Source organism: Oncorhynchus clarkii, chromosome 14 (genome assembly GCF_045791955.1).
Source record: "Oncorhynchus clarkii lewisi isolate Uvic-CL-2024 chromosome 14, UVic_Ocla_1.0, whole genome shotgun sequence".
Classification (NCBI taxonomy): Eukaryota; Metazoa; Chordata; class Actinopteri; order Salmoniformes; family Salmonidae; genus Oncorhynchus; species Oncorhynchus clarkii.
In genome coordinates, this window is record NC_092160.1 from 8306907 (window position 1) to 8328164 (window position 21258).

The 21258-nt window shown below is 42.8% G+C and overlaps 1 protein-coding gene across 1 annotated transcript; it reads right to left on the reverse strand.

Annotated features, from left to right (window-relative positions):
• Nucleotides 1-1283: 1283 nt before the first annotated feature.
• On the reverse strand, nt 1284-20044 carry LOC139366213 (diacylglycerol kinase theta-like). The gene is made up of 24 exons (XM_071103442.1): nt 19275-20044; nt 17619-17698; nt 17312-17411; nt 16920-17005; nt 15992-16117; nt 15725-15878; nt 14232-14294; nt 13814-13914; nt 13146-13357; nt 10441-10525; nt 10025-10079; nt 9839-9900; nt 9594-9744; nt 9354-9392; nt 8715-8830; nt 8434-8585; nt 7004-7152; nt 6701-6879; nt 6370-6470; nt 6135-6281; nt 5820-5931; nt 3632-3784; nt 3398-3500; nt 1284-3335 (listed from the first exon to the last, which is right to left on the reverse strand). The coding sequence occupies exons 1-23, from the start codon at nt 19495-19497 to the stop codon at nt 3399-3401; spliced, it is 2748 nt and encodes a 915-aa protein (XP_070959543.1). The 5' UTR covers nt 19498-20044; the 3' UTR covers nt 1284-3335; nt 3398.
• Between the last annotated feature and the right edge of the window lie 1214 nt (nt 20045-21258).

Below are 21258 nucleotides of genomic sequence, written 5' to 3' on the forward strand. Positions count from 1 at the left end.
TTTGACACAGGTAATACCACCAAGGTTCTAGAAGCACTTCAATGAGGCACAACGTGGAGTTTAGGCCTAATGACACCACAGAACGACACTTTGGCCTGAAGGTTCATCGCACAGGCACAATTTACGCAGAAGCTGTAAACTTACTACGAGACGCACATAAGTGACATTCGACACAGAAAAATAGTACCTTGGGCATTGACATCAACGCTGTTACGCAGTTTTCAGCGCAGCAACATTGAGGAAAAATTGAAAAAATAAAACTATAATGACACTTTTGTGGGTAAACACATTGAAAACCCTAATCAAACTGTGTTCCGATGCATTTACCAGCAATCAGTCATCACTTCTCCCATGTCTTTTCATTTCATCCCTTGGTGTGGACATTCTTCAGTCTTATGAAACGGGTTAAAGGGGCAAACATATTGGACTATCTCCATCATTGGAGTGGATTGCTTTTGGGGATGGAGTTATGTTGTGACTTCAGCCTCACAGCAATTATTCTAAAATACTGTATTTTCCAATGGGCACTGCAGAACAGAGCTGACCATTGACACCAAAGACAGATACCAAAGATACATATTGATCTGAAACACAATACTTACCTCTACATACTGTACATGCATAAACACTTTCTGCCTCTAAATGGAATAAACACGGACAATATAAAAACTAAATGTTTACCCATGTGACTTCTGTACACATGGTGTTGACAGTACATGCATTTCACACAAAAGCTGTGTCCCCTCAGTCTTATATGGGTTCATTAACTTGTCATAAGTCTCTTGACTTGAATGGTGAAAGTATGGTACTGTATATAGTGAATACCTATCTAATCCTTTCATTTACTAGTGGTCAGGAAGGAGAGGAGACAAGGAAAGGAAGCCATTGAGAGAATTGGAACACGGCCGATGAGGAACCACAGTGAGTGTGTCTAAATGGCCATGATGACCCAACAGTCTAGGACCCTATTCATTCAAGCCTAGCTGTCAATGCACATTTGATTTCCTGTAGTCAAAATCAAGAACATCAACTGCATGTCAATTCAAAAGCTTTCACACTGCATAAAAGGACTGCAGACTCAGACTCAACCCTGACACCTGCTTATCAGCTTTGATTGAAAAGGGCCCGGAAGCTGCTAGTGGGGTGAAAGATTCAAACGTTTTGCTACACACTAGCACCAAGCCACAAAAGTGAGTCAACTTACATACGACTTCAATTTTAAAAAAATAACACAATCGATCAAATACTGTTCGAGCTACATCACATGTGCTGGGATGTTAAACTTTTTTTTTTTTTTAAGAGATCTTCTTTCATATTATGGAGTCTTTTCATGATTGCATTTTCTTGTAAATTCTACATCATCAGGAATGTGGACGAAGTGCTCACAAGAGAACAGGTACCGTACTTTCTACTATGGATGAAACATGATCTCTAGGCCAACTAAATGGCTGGAGAAATCCAATACAAGCCTCTAGTTTATAATGCATGTTTAGGATTGGCTAGTGGTCTCCTCCCTGCATTCATTCCATCAACTATAAAAAATGAGCAGCAACAGAGATACTGTAAGACAACGTATGGAGTGCAACGTTTAAGTCATGATTCCATTCAAATTTCCTACCTACAGCTTCCTCGACAGCTTTCAGCTTTCCCGTCTCCCAATGATACTTATGTTTGGAATACATTTGTGAGGCATTAAGTGTTGGTAAACACATTCTGCAGTGAGGGCGACTGCTACAGAGAAAGGCTAAGGTACTAAAATATGAGGTACTTAGCTACAGACTGAATATTAAGATGTGAGTGTGTTTGTGTGTGCGGCTGTGCATATTTCCAAGACTGTCGTAAGCCTCCACTTGAAATAATGTTTCACATTAACTTTCTAAAATTGTTATTAAATGGCCACTGTGTGGTTTTAGACAGTTTTCTTTTCCTCTAATCTAATTTCGTAAGAAATTTGCGCTAAGTTTGATTTTTTTTACATTAGTACTTTGTAAAACCAAGCACAAGTGTCTGGAATATTTAACATTTTAATCCAGTATTTGACTCAGAGGACTCCCTGAAGCAGCTCGATGTCTGAACTTCGAAAAAGCAACATTTACACTTTATTTTACAGTCTGGTATTTACATGGTAGCAGTGTAATTACATCTTATAAATACACTATATGACCAAGAGTATGTGGACACCTGCTCGTCAAACATCTTATTCCAAAATCATGGGCATTAATACGGAGTTGGTCCCCGCTTTGCTGCTATAAACAGCCTCCACTCTTCTGTTAGGCTTTCCATTAGATGTTGGAACATTACTGCGGGGACATGCTTCAATTCAGCAACAAGAGCATTAGTGAGGTCAGGCAATGATGTTGGGCAATTAGGCCTGGCTCGCAGTCAGCATTCCAATTCATCCCAAAGGTCAGGGCTCTGCGCAGGCCAGTCAAGTTCTTCCACACGTCTCGACAAACCATTTCTGTATGGACCTCGCTTTGTGCATGGGGGGGCTAGCCTGAACCATGAAAAACAGCCCCAGATCATTATTAGGGCATCTGCCATAACCAGATTAGTCCGTCGGACAGTGAAGTATGATTCATCACTCCAGAGAGCATGTTTCAAGTGCTCCAGAGTCCAATGGGTTTCCACTCCAGCCAACGCTTGGCGTTGCGCATGGTAATCTTAGGCTTGTGTGAGGCTGCTCGGCGATGGAAACCCATTTCATGAAGCTCCCAACGAACAGGTCTTGTACTGACGTTGCTTCCAGAGGCAGTTCGGAATCTGGGTAGGGAGTGTTGCTACAGAGGACAGAAGATTTTTACGAGCTACACACCTCAGCACCCGGCGGTCCCGTTCTGTGGCCTACCAGTTCGCGGCTGAGCCGTTGCTCCTAGATGTTTCCACTTCACTATAACAGCACTTACAGTTGACCGGGGAAGCTCTAGCAGGGCATAAATTTGACAAACTGACTTGATGGAAAGGTGGCATCCTATGAGGGCATCCTATGCCACGTTGAAAGTCACTGAGCTCTTCAGGAAGGCCCTTCTACTGCCAATGTTTGTCTATAGAGATTGCATGTATAATATATATATAAACCAACGAATTAGACAAGAAGCTAATCTGAAGGATCCTAACAGGGGCAAACCGAACCCAACAACTGTGAAATTGATAAACATTAAGATAATGGGAGTGACTGCTAAATGTTTTGTCAATGTACCACTCCAGGAGCTATAAGTGCTAACTACACAAACCACCTGAGAACCTATTGGGCACACAGGTCACAGCTGTTTAGAGCAGCCAACAGACCATCATGCTCTCACGGAGACACCAAGGAGCAGATGTTGGGGGGACACCTCATTGTCCCCCATCGCTGGACGAAGGGCTTTCAGATAGCCCCTCTTTTTTGGGGGGACACCTCATTGTCCCCCATCGCTGGACGAAGGGCTTTCAGATAGCCCCTCTTTTAGGCTGGCAGACTGCTTCTTCTGCTTGTGTTTGTACTTCCTCAACATCCGCACCTGAACAAGAACACGATTACTTAATAGCTGTTGACTTTATAGAAAGGTATGGGAGGTTTGCAACCATAGTGAAGGATACAACAGTGAAATTGTAACTATTTGTCCCATTATAGTAACAAAAAAACTGTTACCTTTGGGCCTGCTGCAGATATGATGATATGTCCGGGGGCCTGGATCCAGGGCTCTCCATCCACCTGCACAGGGATGGGCTTGGTCGCTGTGATACGCACGTAGTTGCCCTGGGCGAGACGGATCCCAGAGCGCATGCCGCTCTGCACCTGGCCCTGGACAACACAACACACATTCCGTTGGCTTGCACGATTCTTTCCATTCTCCTTCGACCTCATTTCGCACGCAGGACTGCCGCTGACTGGATGTTTTTTGTTTGTCGCACCCTTCTCTGTAAACACGAGACAATGTGTGTGAAAAGGCCAGGAGGGCGGACGTTTCTGAGATACTGGATCCGGCGTGCCTGGCACCTCATTTAGCCCATTCTAATGTTCAAATCAAACTGAATGCCTCGATGCCCGTCTGCCTGCTTTATATAACAAGCCATGGCCACGTGACTCACTGTCTGTAGGAGCGATCCATTTTTGTGAACAGGCTGTACCTAATAAACATACAGTGCATTCAGAAACTATTCAGACCCCTTGACTTTTTCCATATTTTGTTACGTTACATCCTTATTCTAAAATGGATTAAATAATTTGTTCCCCCTCATCTTTCTACACACAATACTCAGTAATGACACAAGTTTTTTTTAAAGGTTTGCAAATTTATAAAAAATTCCACACTTAACTATCACATTGGCATAACTATTCAGACCCATTACTCAGTACTTTGTTGAAGCACCTTTGGCAGCGATTACAGACAAGAGTCTTCTTGGGTATGACACTACAAGCTTGGCACACCTGTATTTGGGGAGTTGCTCCCATTAGTCTCTGCAGATCCTTTCAAGCTCTGTCAGGTTGGATGGGGAGTGTCGCTGCACAGCTATTTTCAAGTCTTTCGAGAGATGTTAGATTGGGTTCAAGTCAGAACTCTAGCTGGGCCACTCAAGAATATTCAGAGATTTGTCCCAGAGCCACTCCTGTGTCGTCTTGGCTGTGTGCTTAGGGTTGTTGTCCTGTTGGAAGGTGAACCTTCGCCCCAGTCGGAGGTCCTGAGCAGATTTTCATCAAGGATCTCTCTGTACTTTGCTCCAGTCATCTTTCCCCTTGATCCTGACTAGTCTTCCAGTCCCTGTGCAGAAAAACAACCCCACAGCATTTTGCTGCCACCACCATGCTTCACCGTAGGGATGGTGGCAGATTTCCTCCAGACGTGATGCTTGGCATTCAGGCCAAAGAGTTACATCTTGGTTTCATTAGACCAGAGAATCTTGTTTCTCATGGTCCGAGAGTCCTTTAGGTGCCTTTTGGCAAACTCCAAGCGGGCTGTCATGTGCTGTTACTGAGGAGTCGCTTCTGTCTGGTCAGTCTACCATAAAGGTCTGATTGGTGGAGTGCTGCAGAGATGGTTGTCCGTCTGGAAGGTTCTCCCATCTCTGGAGCTCTGTCAGAGTGACCATCGGGTTCTTGGTCACCTCCGTGAATAAGGCCCTTCTCCCCCGATTGCTCAGTTTGGCTGGGCGGCCAGCTCTAGGAAGAGTCTTGGTGGTTCCAAACTTCTCCATTTAAGAATGATGGAGGCCACAGTATTCTTGGGGACCTTCAATGCTGCAGAAATGTGTTAGTACCCTTCCCCAGATCTTTGCCACGACACAATCATGTCTCGGAGTCGTTAAGGACAATTCCTTCTACCTCACGGCTTGGTTTTTGTTCTGACATGCACTGTCAACTGTGGGACCTTATATAGACAGGTGTGTGCTTTTCCAAATCATGTCCAACCAATTGAATTTACCACAGGTGGACTCCAATCAATTTGTAGAAACCTGATTGGACGATCAACGGAAACAGGATACACCTGAGGTCAATTTCGAGTCAATTAGCAAAGGGTCTGAATACTTAATACATTTGCAACAAAAATGTTTTAACCTGTTTTCGCTTTGTCATTATGGGGTATTTGGTGTAGATTGATGAGAAAAAAAAACAATATTTAATTAATTTTAGAATAAGGCTGTAAAGTAACAAAAAGTGAAAAAAGTCAAGAGGTCTGAATACTTTCCAAATGCACTGTATCAATGAGAGTTATTTACATTTTGATCTGGATAAAACATTTTGGATCACTGGGATCATTTTTTAGCTCTGATATCTTCTTTGTGGCAACAGGACATACTCAACAGAGTAAGGAAAGACTTGTAGTGAGTGATTAACTTACCATGTGTACTACCCCAGTCACCCCCACCACCTCCAGCATGCCATCGTCAATGCGAGGTTTCCCGTAGCGCGAGTCACCCTCTGATCCCCACAGGTCTGCCCCGGAGCCCCAGCTACACACACACACATAGTTGTAAGTGCTGTGCTTCAGATCAATATGTACTGAAGGTGTGAGTGAGTCAGGGTCCAGTGTGTATAAGCCAGTGTGCAAGGCCATTCTTGTTCAGGAGCATGCATCTTAAAGTGAATGTCATGCGTCATGAGTGTCTGATTGTTAGCCTTGTGTATAGTTTAGCCGTTTGTGTGTATTTCCTACCTGGGGATGTTTAGGAAGATGAGGCCTTCTATGCTGGGCAGTTCTATGTCTTGCTTGTCCACCTGTAGTTTGAGGTCCTTGTGAAGGTTCCGTGTGTGACTCAGCTTCTGCAGACCCGCCTTCAGGTACACACCTTTGTTGTGAAACCTACACAGACACCAAAGATAAGTCATTTTGGAGAAATTCCTTTTTGGGGATATTTTAAAGCAACTTCTCACCGGAGGTGGTCTCTTACCTGCTGTTGAACTTCCCTGGTTCCTCTTGACGGGCATGGTGGAAGTCCAGACTGACTTCAGCATCGATGCCCAGCCCAAAATAGTTGTTCATCTGCACTATCTTTAACAAGGGAGACCACCAGTTGAATGGCCACGCCAAAAGTACACCCATGCATCGATTAAAATGGCAATGTAGTTATAACAATGGCAATAGTTATAACATAAATCATATATTTCTATACCTATTCATGTTTGTCAAGTTATTGTTTTGTGTGCATTGTTATATTGTGAAAGTAAACAAAAACTACAATTGCAAAAACATGAATCATATCTGCATTATTCTTATTGGACCTTTGGTGGTTCCAGGAAGCCGTTCTCCTTGCCGTCGTCTGTGATCTCCTGTGCATCCAGCAGAATAGTCCAACGGTCTATCTGCACCTCCTCCGCCTCGTCCACAGATACCAGGATGTGGTGGGGGTCCTCTCCGCTGTAGCCCGCCCCCCAGCGCAGGATCCGCGCCAGGTCGTTACCTGATGGGAGGCATTAGGGGGTGGGAATATTGTGAAAAAACTACTGATGGAAGCTGATTGAAGCTAACCTATGCACACTACAGCAATTAGAAGAGAAGGGTATGTCATCAGGGGTCCTACTCACCTGTGCCGAGTGGGACGATGCCGACGGGGGGCTCGGGACAGACCAGCTTGTGTCTGATGGCCTCCAAGACTCCCAGGACCCAGCCCACTGTCCCATCTCCCCCACACACCAGCACCCGGAAGCGGGGCACCGCCCTAAACGTGTGGAGTCTGTGGAGGATATAAGAAAACAAAAACTTAAGAGATTAGGTGGGGAGGGCCAACTGAATATTAGGATGATGTTCCTAATGTTTGGCACACACACACACACAGTTGAAGTCGGCAGTTTACATACACTTAGGTTGGAGTCATTCGTTTTTCAACCGCTCCACAAACTATAGTTTTGGCAAGTCGGTTAGGACATCTACTTATTGCATGACAAGTAATTTTTCTAACAATTGTTTACAGACAGATTATTTCACTGTATCACAATTCCAGCGGGTCAGAAGTTTACATACACTAAGTTGACTGTGCCTTTAAACAGCTTGTTTGTTTGTCCAAACTGTTTGGTCATAATGACCATCGTTATGTTTGGAGGAAAAAGGGGGAGGCTTGCAAGCCGAAGAACACCTTCCCCACCGTGAAGCACGGAGGTGGCATCATCATGTTGTGGGGGTGCTTTGCTGCAGGAGGGACTGGTGCACTTCACAAAATAGATGGCATCATGAGGAGGGACAATTATGTGGATATATTGAAGTAACATCTCAAGACATCAGTCAGGAAGTTAAAGCTTGGTCGCAAATGGGTCTTCCAAATGGACAACGACCCCAAGCATACTTCCAAAGTTGTGGAAAAATGGCTTAAGGACAACAAAGTCAAGGTATTGGAGTGGCCATCAGAAAGCCCTGACGTCAATCTTAGACAATTTGTGGGCAGAACTGAAAATGCGTGTGTGAGCAAGGAGGCCTAGAAACCTGACTCAGTTACACCAGCTCTGTCAGGAGGAATGGGCCAAAATTCACCCAACTCATCGTGGGAAGCTTGTGGAAGGATACCTGAAACGTTTGACCCAAGTTAAACAATTTAAAGACAATGCTACCAAATACTAATTGAGTGCATGTAAACTTCTGACCCACTGGGAATGTGATGAAATAAATAAAAGCTGAAATCACGCTACTATTATTCTGAATAAAGTGCTGATCCTAACTGACCTAAGACAGGGAATTTTTACTAGGATTAAAATGTCAGGAATTGTGAAAAACTGAGTTTAAATGTATTTGGCTAAGGTGTATGTAAACTTCCGACTTCAGCTGTATATATTAGAGTCAATCATATATTCACTGGTTGACATTACTCTGTGCTCGTGCCATGGCTCACAAACATACATGATAGACAAAACTATTTCAAAGATCTTGCGGAAAATAAACATTGCACAACACAGACCCCCCCTTCTACAAACACAACAGCTGTGACATCACACTGCTGAATGAGGATAACCACCATTTGTCTCACCCAGACAATGGTCCCCCATTGGTCATGTCAAACACTTGGTGGGGGTTCAGAAGCTTCCGGAAACCATAGAGAAGCTCTCTGCCCTTCAGCTCACCGCTCTTAGGGTTGACAAACACCAGTAGGGGCGAGTCACCTTTGGGTAACTTGTTGTGCTGCAGGGGAGTTACAACAACAGCAATGTCAATAGAGTAAAGCAAGCTTCTTTAAAAAGGCTCAGTTCACGTAAATTACACATTCAACTGGGATCTGGGTTTGTTTACGTCACATTGATGTAGCATTACCATGATCTCTGGTAGGACAAGAGAGGTGAGCTGCTGGTTGCTGACAGACGTGTCTTTGGCTAACATGTAGATCCTCTCAGCCTCAGAGAAACACGATATCTGCAACACCACTGCACCTTCAACGCAGACAGATAGACAGGCAAACCTCAGAATCGATGAACTCCCACATTCAATGTTATGATGACATTTACGACTTTGTATGTAATGCACTAAAACTGCTCCGCATAGAAATCGCTTATTATAATAAAGACGTCACAAGATAAATGGCTGTGGGCCATACAGCAGGCTTCATATAAATGGACCATTTAGCTCTTGGGCAGTGGCAGCAGCAGTGGGGCACTCACAGTCTGTAAGAAAGGGACTTATGTAACACTGAATGTGGCAGGAACCTGCTGCAGTGGCCTGCGGCAAAAGAGCAGCGACTTGAGCAGTGTCAAGCAGAGAGACAGCCCAGAACAGGCCGTCTGGGGATGGATGTGGAATGAGGGCATAGGGAGGGGGACAGGGAGGGGATTGTGGGGAGAAGAGAGTGTGATACTTAGGAAGGGGACAGCAGGATTAGAGAGGGGGACGAGATGGAGGGGGGGTAGAGAAGGGAGGGTGGTGCTCCACTGGCTGTTTCCATGGCGACGTACACACCTTGGTTCCCGTAAACATGTGTGATGGTGACCAAGTGACCTATGGAGAAGAGCAGATTCACATCTAGTCAGTTAACAATTTTAAATAACATTTAAAATCAACTATAGTCCATTTCAAGGAAAATGTTCAGGAGGATCTCTGTGGTAAAGTGAAAGGGGGACAGCACTGAACCTTATGGGATTCTGTCCATTTTATTTCTTGCAAAGGAGCAGAATCGTGATCCGATGTGTGTAGACTCACTCTTGATAGCTAAGTGCTCCTGTAGCAGGTCTGCATATTCCTCCTTGCTCAGCTGTACAGGCAGTCCCTCTAGAAGCAGGTTGACCTGCACAATCCTGTTCCTGCTCTCCACGATGTAGAAACGGGTCTGGTTCATCTGCCTCAGGGAGATCTGTCAGAAACAAAAAGACACAGCTATAATTACACAAACACCCCCCGAATTACCCATAAACTTGAATGTCAGCTTGAAGTTCCTCATACTGTACCTTCCTTATCTCCTGCAGTTTGTCCAGCAGCAGCTCGTGGCCTGTCAGCACTTGTCTCTGAACTGGGATGTGGAGAAAGAAAAAACACACACCATCAATAAATGAAGGCATATAAACAAAGAGACTTCTTATTTTATGGAAAAGGACAGTGTTGATGTATAGGTCAGACATATTCCTGTTTCTTACCTTGCTTACTGCCCATGTAAACCTCCACAAGATTGAAGCTTGATGGGTCTTCATTCTGGAGAAAAGAGCATCACCAAACAAGAGTATTGAACTAGTATTGTCATTAACAGATACATATTATAGTCAGAGCAATAGTTCAGCCATTAATTGAAACTTCCGGGTACAATACATTTACATATTAGGCATATAGCAGACACTTTAATCCAGAGCATTTTACAGGAGCAATTAGGGTTAAGTGATTTGCTCAAGGGCACATCAAGAGATTTTTACCTAGTCGGCTCAGGGATTCGAGCCAGCGAGATACTGGCCCAAAGCTCTTAACCGCTAGGCTACCTGCCGCCCATACAATACTTATGCCAAGTTGTATTTAAGATAGAGTGGCTGTGTTATGTTGGTGACCTGCTGGAAACCTGTACCTGTTTTCCCAGTTGAGTGAGGACCTCCTTAATGACAGAATCCACAGTGCTGTTCTTGGAGATGGATATGTACGCCACAATAACCCTGTAAACAGACCCAGGCAGTAGCAATGGAAGATATCAAAAGGTATGGTTTGAGGGCAACTGTCACCTAGTCGGCTCGGGGATTCGAACCAGCGACCTTTGCATTACTGGCCCAATGCTCTTTTGACCAAAGCATTTTCTGACGCCTAATGAGTCCTTTGAGATTAACTCATTAGCGCATTTGAGATTTGTGCTAGTGATGTGATTATATCAGCTGGGCGAACAGGTTTAGGTTAATTAAATATTGTGTGGATGAAGGGCGGGTGGTTGGCAGGCGGGTTGAATAAAGAGAAAACAATATATTAAAAAATACATACATTTATAATTCTTGTGCAATTTACATCTATAGGCTACATTAAGGTTTTTCTTTTATTATTTTAGGCTATCTGGTATAAGTGCTTAAGCCTAAGCTTTAAGATCTAAATGCACATGCACCAAATAGCCTACACACCAATCACCGAATGCTTTTGGGAATGGGCAGAAAAAATTAATCCACGGAAGCAAAAAGGACAATGTCACAGTTTAATACAAGAGAAAAGCTGAAACATGGAGAGTTGAAACTAAAAAGGGAGGGCCAGAAAAGTAACGTTTGGGAAAGATTTCGTGAAGTGGGAAAATAGAATTATAGCAGGCTATGTTATGTGATGATTGTGAGGCGCTACACAAATTCGACAGCCACAAGACAGGGACTTCAAATAGACCTATGGCAGGTCATGGGAACTGGAGCCTACTGTTCAGATGGGTTACATTGAAACTGTAGGTCTATAACCTCTCACATAGCCTTAATATGAACTCCCGCAGAATTAAGCATTTCTTGCAGTAAAATGATACACTAAATGTAGGCAAAATTTTGACTCGGGAACAGGAGTGGAGAAATATGATTTATTTCAGCATCTTGAGAGAATGCGCAGTTAGATATAGTCTGTAGTGGTGCTATCTTTACCAGAATCATAAAAGCTGACAGTATTTCAACCACGTAAAGTATGCATCCAAGCCGAACTGAAATCTTAGAAACATGTTGGGTCGTTTTCACAGCTTTCCATTTCCTTACAACCGGTCAAATATTTGTTTGCATCCCTGTTAGTGAGCATTTCTCCTTTTTTTCTTAAATTTTACCCCCTTTAGATACCAATTTCGTGGTATCCAATTGTTAGTAGTTATACTATCTTGTCTCATCGCTACAACTCCCGTACGGGCTCGGGAGAGACGAAGATCGAAAGCCATGCGTCCTCCGAAACAAAACCCAACCAAGCCGCCGCACTGCTTCTTTAACACAGCGCGCATCCAACCCGGAAGCCAGCCGCACCAATGTGTCGGAGGAAACACCGTGCACCTGGTGACTTGGTTAGCGTGCACTGTGCCCGGCCCGCCACAGGAGTTGCTGGTGCGCGATGAGACAAGGATATCCCTACCGGCCAAACCCTCCCTAACCCGGACGACGCTAGGCCAATTGTGCATCGCCCCACAGACCTCCCGGTCGCGGCCAGCTGCGACAGAGCCTGGGCGCGAACCCAGAGTCTCTGGTGGCACAGCTAGTGCCCTAGACAATGCAGTGCCCTAGACCACTGCTCCACCCAGGAGGCCCCGAGCATTTCTCCTTTGCCAAGATAATACATCCACCTGACAGATATGACATATCAAGAAGCTGATTAAACAACATCATTACACAGGTGCACCTTGTGCTGGGGACAATAAAAGGCCACTCTAAAATGTGATTTTTTTTTTACACAACACAATGCATGCAATTGGCATGCTGACTGCAGGAATGTTCACCAGAACTGTTGCCAAATAATTTAATGTTCATTTCTCTACCATAAGCCGCCTCCAATGTTGTTTTAGAGAATTTGGCAGTACATCCAATCGGCCTCACAACTGCAGACCATGTGTATGGCGTCGTGCGGGTGAGCGGTTTACTGATGTCAACGTTGTGAATAGAGTGCCCCATGGTGGCGGTGGGGTTATGGTATGAGCAGGCATAAGCTACGGACAACGAACACAATTTAATTTTATCAACAGCAATTTGAATGCACAAAAATACCGTGACGAGATCCTGAGGCCCATTTTTTTAAGGTATCTGTGACCAACAGATGCATATCTGTATTCCCAGTCATGTGAAATCTATAGATTAGGGCCTAATTTATTTATTTCAATTGACTAATTTCCTCATATGACCTGTAACTCAGTAAAATCTTTGAAATTCTTGCATATTGCGTTTATATTTTTGTTCAGTAAAGATTGAAGCATTCATTCTATTGATTTATGACATTCTGGTGAGCAAGGGTTTATTTAGTCTTCTAGGGCAACATATAATGACAGAAGAGAAGCTGATGTATCTAATTATAGACAAGTTGACTAACAAATAGCTTACCAAAACTTTGGAAATTATAAGTAGAAACATATCTAAATCAGGCAAATCGTTCCGCCGTCGTTGACTGTAACCTACAGCGCATTTTCTATATTAGCGGGTTAGGGTCAGGTGCAGGCCTCAGACTTTCCATTTATCACATATGGTTGGGCGGTTGCGGATGGGTTAATAGCAACTACAGGCGGGTGAACAAACAGCTGACCCATGCATCACTAGTTTGCGCCATAACTGAGCAATTTCCCTATACATTACTCACTTGAGCCAGCCGGCATAGATCCTGAGGACCTCGGTTTCCTGAGGTTTGGCCCTTAGGAGCCACGCCTCGGGCACATTCTCCTTAAAGATGGCCTTATCGGGGGTGCCGTTATGGTTGAGGACGTCGTCATCGACTAGAGCCTGCTGGCCGTTGTCTTGGAGCTCATATTCCAGGGGGTCATCTGGGATGTAAAAGGCCCTCAACGCTGACTCCTGCAGACAAGGATTAGATCAGGGACTGGTGACCCTCCTCCTGGAGAGACCTATTGGATGTGCAGGCTTTTACTCTATCCCTGCTCTAAGAAACACACCTGGCCTGATTCTACTGATCTGATTCTACTGAGCTGCATGTCAGACCCTTGATTAGAAGAATCAGGTGTGTTAGAGCAGGGCTGGAGCCAAAGCCTGCTCTCCAGGAGGGTTGGCCTTGGATTAGGTTGTTCAAAACTATTGTCATTATCATCATTATTGATGTTACTAGTGATAGTAGTATTGGTGATGATAGTATAAATATTATTAGTACCCGTTGTTGCTGTAGTAGTTCAACAATATTAGATCAGTATTAAAGTAATAGTAGTAGTAGGAGTTGTGGTAACACAAATGAATGCACTCTTAAAACAACGAAGCACTTAGTGTAAATCTGTTTTTAGTGAATGGGGAGAATCTCACCACCACTTCCACATTCTTGGTTATCCGAGGAATGGAGACCAAACGGAAGTGGCTACGCTTGACTGCATCATCCCCATCAAACACCTTGAGAACCTGCTTCCCTGCAGTTTTGCACACAACAAAAATATTTAGACCAATGTGGTCAATTCTATGGACCTGTATGATTAAGATTAGGGTAGACTTGGATTTGATAACTAAGCATTAGCAAATGCTGCAGAACATCAGGAGTGGTAGGACTACTGTTAGCTTAGTGTCATGCTCTAAATAGCAGAGCTAAAGCATTTTAAAATAACTTTAAACCAGAAACGTTAGGGAATCTTTTTTCTAGCTGAAACATGGGAAAAATCATATGTTTACATGTGACTTCAATGGTGACATGCTTGGCTAAATACAGTGTGACAACTCATCCTGTACCTACCGGAATCTGGTGTGGTTCCCAGTTGGCTCTCCTTTGTAGGTCTGTCAGCATCTTCCAAGTTATCTGATGAAGCAAAGTTCAAGTTATAGGTACGTGAAGGCAAACAATGATGAAATAGAATTAACGTTACATTTGCTACAGGTTTTTCCCACATACTTTACATTGTTTCACTTCTGTGTGCAAACAGTCTACTGAAGAATGGATGCCTCTTTCATTTCAGGTTAAAGCACAATTTCACCATTGCTCATCTTGTTTGACAAATGGCTTGTGACTCATCTTGTCTGACATAGAACAAGTGACCAACAACATGTTGACACTTGCTCCAAGCACCTCTCATTCCTGGCAGCCTAGGTGCCCAAGTACGAATGCTTACAAAGGGAGTGCAAATTTGACTGTGTGGAGTTAGCAGTGAATGAATTAGGCCTATGTCTTACACTACCATAATGGAAACTTATTTTCTTGATTTACACTGAACTAAATTATAAATGCAGAATTCAACAATTTCAAAGATATTACTGAGTTATAGTTCATAAAAGGAAATCAGTCAATTTAAATAAGTTCATTATGCCCTAATCTATGGATTTCACATGACTGGGAATACAGACAATGATTTAATTCAGCTTTTATTTCTTTCATCACATTCCCAGTGGGTCAGAAGTTTACATACACTCAATTAGTATTTGGTAGCATTGCCTTAAAATTGTTTAACTTGGGTCAAACATTTAAGGTAGCCTTCCGCAAGCTTCCCACAATAAGTTGGGTGAATTTTGGCCCATTCCTCCGGACAGAGCTGGTGTAACTGAGTCAGGTTTGTAAGGCCTCCTTGCTCGCACACGCTTTTTCAGTTCTGCCCACAAATTTTCTATGGGATTGAAGTCAGGGCTTTGTGATGGCCACTCCTATATCTTGACTTTGTTGTCCTTAAGACATTTAGCCACAACTTTGCTTGGGGTCATTGTCCATTTGGAAGACCCATTTGCGACCAAGCTTTAACTTCCTGACTGATGTCTTGAGATGTTGTTCTTTAGCTTGCAAGCCTGACCAAACAGTTCTATATTTGTTTCATCAGACCAAAGGACATTTCTCCAAAAAGTGCGATCTTTGTCCCCATGTGCAGTTGCATATACAGCTCATGAAACCAACTGTTTAAATGTTGCGGTTATATTTTTGTTCAGTCTTTCCATTGTGTATATTTTTTGTCCAATTTAATATTCCTTTGCATGTACATTTCTGTGAGTGAAACAGTTGCTGAGAGGATGTGACTTTGGGTAGGGGGTAGGGAGGGGTAATGGATTTATTTTACCTTTATTTAACTAGGCAAGTCAGTTAAGAACAAATTCTTATTTTCAATGACGGCCTGTTCAGGGGCAGAACGACAGATTTGTACCTTGTCAGCTCGGGGATTTGAACTTGTAACCTTCCGGTTACTAGTCCAACACTCTAACCACTAGGCTACCCTGCCACCCCATGAATGTTGGGGACCACAAGCTTACCCAGCTCATTCTGGTAGCTCTCAGAGATGCGGTAGCAGTGCATCTTGCTAAAGTTCCTCGAGCATATTCGCACACAAGCAGGGTGAAGAAGCATGTTGCGTAGCCGTCCCAGACCGCACTCTGGCGGCACAATGAGATAACAGGCAGCGTGTGTCTGCAAAGTATGACACAAACACTGTTAAAACAAGCACATGCAACATGCTGTCTGGCATTATTAGCTACAGTAGTTTTTTGTGGCGGTACTTTTATTTTCGTTTTGAGTCTTACCGTAATACCACACCACTGACACCGCATCCCCGCCAGGACGTCTGAGGAGCTACAGGTGCGCCGGCAGATCTCACAGCGTGCACCTGAAGGAATGTTCCCCTCCCGCCAGTGGTGGGGGAACGTATCCTTGGCCAAGAGGATTAAAAAATATAAATATATATATTTTTTTTTAAAGACAACCGACAGATATGTTACAATTACAAACAAAAAGTAGACCAGTCAAAACATAGGAAGAAACTCATTATCCTGTTGGATGTGCTTTTATGTCAACCTAAAAGGGCCAAACATATTTGGTATTGCTCAGCACAGCTGTAATTTCTCTCAGGTCATTCCAGTGTGATTTCTCAGAATCAGACCCTCGAAGCCTCTCTATGGAACTTTCCTATGGAGGATTCCTCCCTTGACAGTGGCAGGTGATAAATGTGATTTTCCTGTGTTTTATATATATTTTTCACACTACGGAGGTTGGAATGATACTGTGAAATACTGCCTGAAATTTCAGCCTGTTTTGGTGGGATGGAGTTTTGGCCTACCTGGTGACATCAATAGGCAGTAAATTAGTTATTAGACCAATAAGAAAGAGAGTTCCAAACCTCTCTGTCAGCTAGTTTTCAGCTTTCCCCTCCCCACTCAGCCCACTCCTAGACAGTCCTAGCAAAAATATTGCTTCAGAAATGTCTCTTTGCTTCTTTTCGACCATTGTAATTGAAAACAATCACAGTAGGGTATTTAATTGTTACTCAGAAATGATTTCATATTGAGATAAGAGTGGCTGCATTGGACTTTCATTTTAACTCAAAAGTGCACTTGTCTTTTGTTTTGCTTCTTTGCCTAATGAGTTTATAGTATCTTAACATGACACTGGGGGGAATTAAATTAACATTGTGAACAGAATGCACCTTTTAGACAGAAGGCTTGTGATACTTACAAAGTCCTGACTCCCATCCTGATGACAGAGACGGCAGTCGCCACAACTGAACGTAACACAGTCATAGTGGGCATGCAGCTCACAAACTGAAAGCAGAACCAGTGGTTACGTTACTTCTGTAAAAGTCACTACTACCACTGATGGACTGGCTCCCAATCAGACTTCCCCCAAGGAAGTTGAAATACAATTTGAATGTACATAGAATGTACTTTATGTGTGTAAACTTGTGCATTTACTTTGTCATGTAGCCTATCTACACATATGCTGAGGTTTAGCTTGCTACATTTCACTCATGTGTTACATCATGACCTGTACACTTCTACAAAAGTGAACCTGCAAAACCTTGGCCATAAGTTGTACATTGTATGTTGTGAAAGCTCTTAAAAACCAACCTTCACAACGAACGGCAGTGTTTCCCTCCAGATGCTTTCGACACACACAGCAGAATCTCTTTTTCTGCCCTGCTGGACCAAAGCAATGGGCGACAGGGACCTGGAGTTCACAAATGGACAAAAAAAAAAGGAATATGACCAAAAAGACAATGACAGAGGATTGCCGTGCCAGCATGCACTCAACGGGAGCATGCACTCAACAGGAGCATGCACTCAACAGGAGCATGCACTCAACAGGAGCATGCAGCCATCCATCAGATCACAGGCAGTAACAGAGCAGTGTAACCTTGTTGTAAGTGTCACTCACCCGCACCTGTGTTGGGGCCATGCATGAACACACAGTCCTCACCATCTTCAGGCACTTTTCATGGCACATAAAGTTACACACTAGCGGTGGGAGGAGACACCAAATAACAGAGTCAGTCAGTCGAGGCGCATCAGGAGCATCAGTAACTAGGCTATCCAAAATCCCATTCATATTCTTGTAATTAGATTTAGTTGTAACATCGTCTATGAACCACCTTTCAGTGTTCCCTTATATTATTTTAGCAGCCGTGCACCGCTAGCTAAGATACAGTAACTTTATGCTAGCTAAAAAATGTTTTTGTTAATATATGATTGGCTGGTGATGTCATTGAGATCAAGATATCAAATTAAATTGTCCTCAATTTTCAGATGAGTTTCAAAGGAAGATAACATAATTAAATGTTTATATATTTTGGAATAGAATGTCCTTTTACCACCCCTGCTGAAATCAATTCTAAAGGGAAACATTGCCTTTCTATAGGCTAATGCATTATAAATGCATTAGTAATGCCTTCACCCAATAATGCATTATGGTATTTGCTAAGCATTCACAGTAGCCTAATAGATATACGTATCTTCAAACTCAGTCATAGTGCATTACATAGAGCAGAGGTTTGTCACAAAGGAGCAGTCGACCTCAAGCTGGCTAGGGAGGCTTTAGTCCTTGTGCATCCATTGCCCTCTAATAAGGCAACCTGTCTAACAACAAGAGTTAATGAGAAGCATCCAATTTCATGGAGGCGACATGCAGTATACGCTTCAGGTACTAGTCCAGCATAGTTTTGCTAGAATTTGACACATTAACAAATAGGCCGTTACTGCATTTAAGTAGGCACATTAGTCTAAAATATAGCACCATTGTAGCATTATACATGTTTTATGCTGTGTCTAGGATGATATGCTTTTACAGATGCTCTGCCACTGCTCTCCAGCATCCAGGTCCCTGTTGCCATGCCGACCAGTTAAAGTATATCTGCAGCTGATTGCGCAACAGAGGCTTTGCATCTCCCCTCTCCACTCTGCATGGTTAACACTGTGTGTTATCCATCATCTTCTGTTGTGTTGTGCAGTGCTGCTCCTATATGCTTTAGTGCTAGGCGAGGGGTAGCTTCGCATACTACATGTTCTATTCACGTTTTCAATCTCTTTCAAGGGAGCAATATTTTTTGATGTCAACCATGATGGATAAATCATGTAGGAAGAGGGAATTTACTAAATTCACATTAATTGATAGAATCACAATGTCAGTCTGTGCATGATATTGGCATAGCCCTAAAAGCCAGTGATTTTCCACATACAAACAAACTCATTGGACACAGAACCAAGGCACCTTTTCTCTCTCTCTCTCTCTCTCTCTCTCTCTCACACACACACACACACACAGCTTCTCCTATCGCACACACACACAAGCATGCCATCACCCTGAGTACTGCTCTATGAACATACTGTACACGATGACAATATCTAGAAAAGTTGAGAACATAAAAGTTTTTATTTAAGCTCATAATGATTACGTTTGTGCATCCATTCAACAATTCAAAGTGAATTCCCCAATGTCAAATACATTTGACTTTTCAGTTGAGCGGTTTCAACTCAAATAGTCTGGCCAAGTTAAGATACAAAAACAACCGTCACGTTCTCATGTAAACCAACCTACCTTCACAAACGAATCCGTTAAGACCCCATATGAAATCACTGCAGTTGTGGCAGAACGTTGGCTTGGTGAGAGTCACTTTCCTAAAACTGTGTCCGGGTGCGCTGACCTGGTACCTTGAGCGAGAGCCAGGGGACTCTGGAGGCTTTTCCCTCCCGGACAAGGGGCTAACGGGTGGACTTTCCATTATGGAATTATCATTCTTAGCTCCAGCGCTGTCTGCCATCGTATCTGTGCATCACAAGGGTCGCGTACAGTGAAAACTTAGTTAGTTCAAATATGTTTCCGCTGGTAAACTAGCGAGCTCCAAGCAACGCGTTATCCCCCGCGACTGTGTCATTCATTACACCTTGGAACCAGATGCGCCAGCTGCTGAAGCCATAGCGGGCATGACGTTAGCGAGCTAGCTAACAACAATAACGTTAGACATGGCAGTTAGCTGCATTGCAAAACATTTTATAAAAAATAAGTATTGAATGATCCAGAACGACGGTTAATTCACAACAATACACTTCACCTGGGTCTTGTCGCTCGTCACCTGGAAACATTAAAAATAAGCTTATTGACTAACGTTAGCTAGCAGGCTACATTTACTCGCAAAAAAAGGCTAGGAAGAAAGCAAGTTCAACGAAAATCCATCAAAAACAACGTGACTAATTAGCACATTTTTACGCCCGCATAACTAATTAGCTCATTTTTACGCCCGCAGTTTTCATAGCTCTGTGTAGTAGTTTACATCCGCCCTCCGCGTCCAGGCAAAACGAGTGAGTGACTATCGTCAGAGAATATTAACAAAGATAAGCAGAAATTGCTTCTCCAATAGAAATCCCCGATAACGTTTGTAGGCGATGACATGGCGACGTTGGCTAGCTAAACTCAGACGCAGAAAAACGACATCGGGTTAACTGTCGTCTCCAAGTACCCCTGACTGCAATGAATTTAAACTGTCAACTGGGTGATGATACCGCCATATTTTTGAAAGACAGGAATGAGGTTTCTATAGCAGTTTCCTGTATTGAAGACTTTTCCTTTGTTTCAGGTTTGAAAATTGATATCAATAAGTCAGTCTTATTTCCACTCAAGGATTGTGTTTTACAGGAAGTATATGGTATCCCAATTAAAGATTAAGTTTACTTCTCTTGGAATTGTTATATGCAAGGATGAAAAACAAAGGAGTGAATTAAACTTTGACCCCATTATTGAGAAAACAAAGAAGAAATTTAACCTCTGGTTGCTAAGAGATATTTCGTTACACGGTCTGGTTTTAATGTCCAAAGCTGAAGGGTTATCCAGATCGGTTTATGCCTCGTTATCACTTGAATTATCCCCTAACATTGTAAAGGACTTAGATAAGATTCTTTATAATTTGATTTGGAGGAACAAGCCTCACTATCTACGGAAAGATATTCTCACTAATACCCAAGAACATGGAGGTCTTGAGGTTTTAGATTTCAATATTCTAAATAATACTTTTAAAATTGGATATTAAGAAGCAGAACAGTATTTGGAATGTCTTCCCTAAGTATTTATTTGACTCTGTTGGTGGTTTAGAATTTTTGCTTCGATGTAATTTTGATGTTGATAAAATCCCAGTAAAATTGGCTAAATTCCACAAGAGGGCAAATTTAGCTTGGATGTTAGCGTATAAACACAATTTCCCCTCACAGATTCTTTATTTGGAACAACAAAGATATACAATTTAAAAATAAGTATATTTTTTTCATAACTGGTTTGAGAATACAATTATTTTGGTTGGTCAGTTACTGAATGAGGATGGATATCTACTCTCATATTGGGAATTTCTTGATCATTTTAAAATTCCAATCACCCCGAAAGAATATGTAATTGTTTTTGATGCGATTCCAAGGGGGGGATTGTAATCTCTTTTAAATTCCTCTGTGGTTGATGTAAGTAACATAGATTTACATGAAAATATATTAATTGGCAATATTAACATCAAAGATAAATGTAGTAATAAACAAATTAG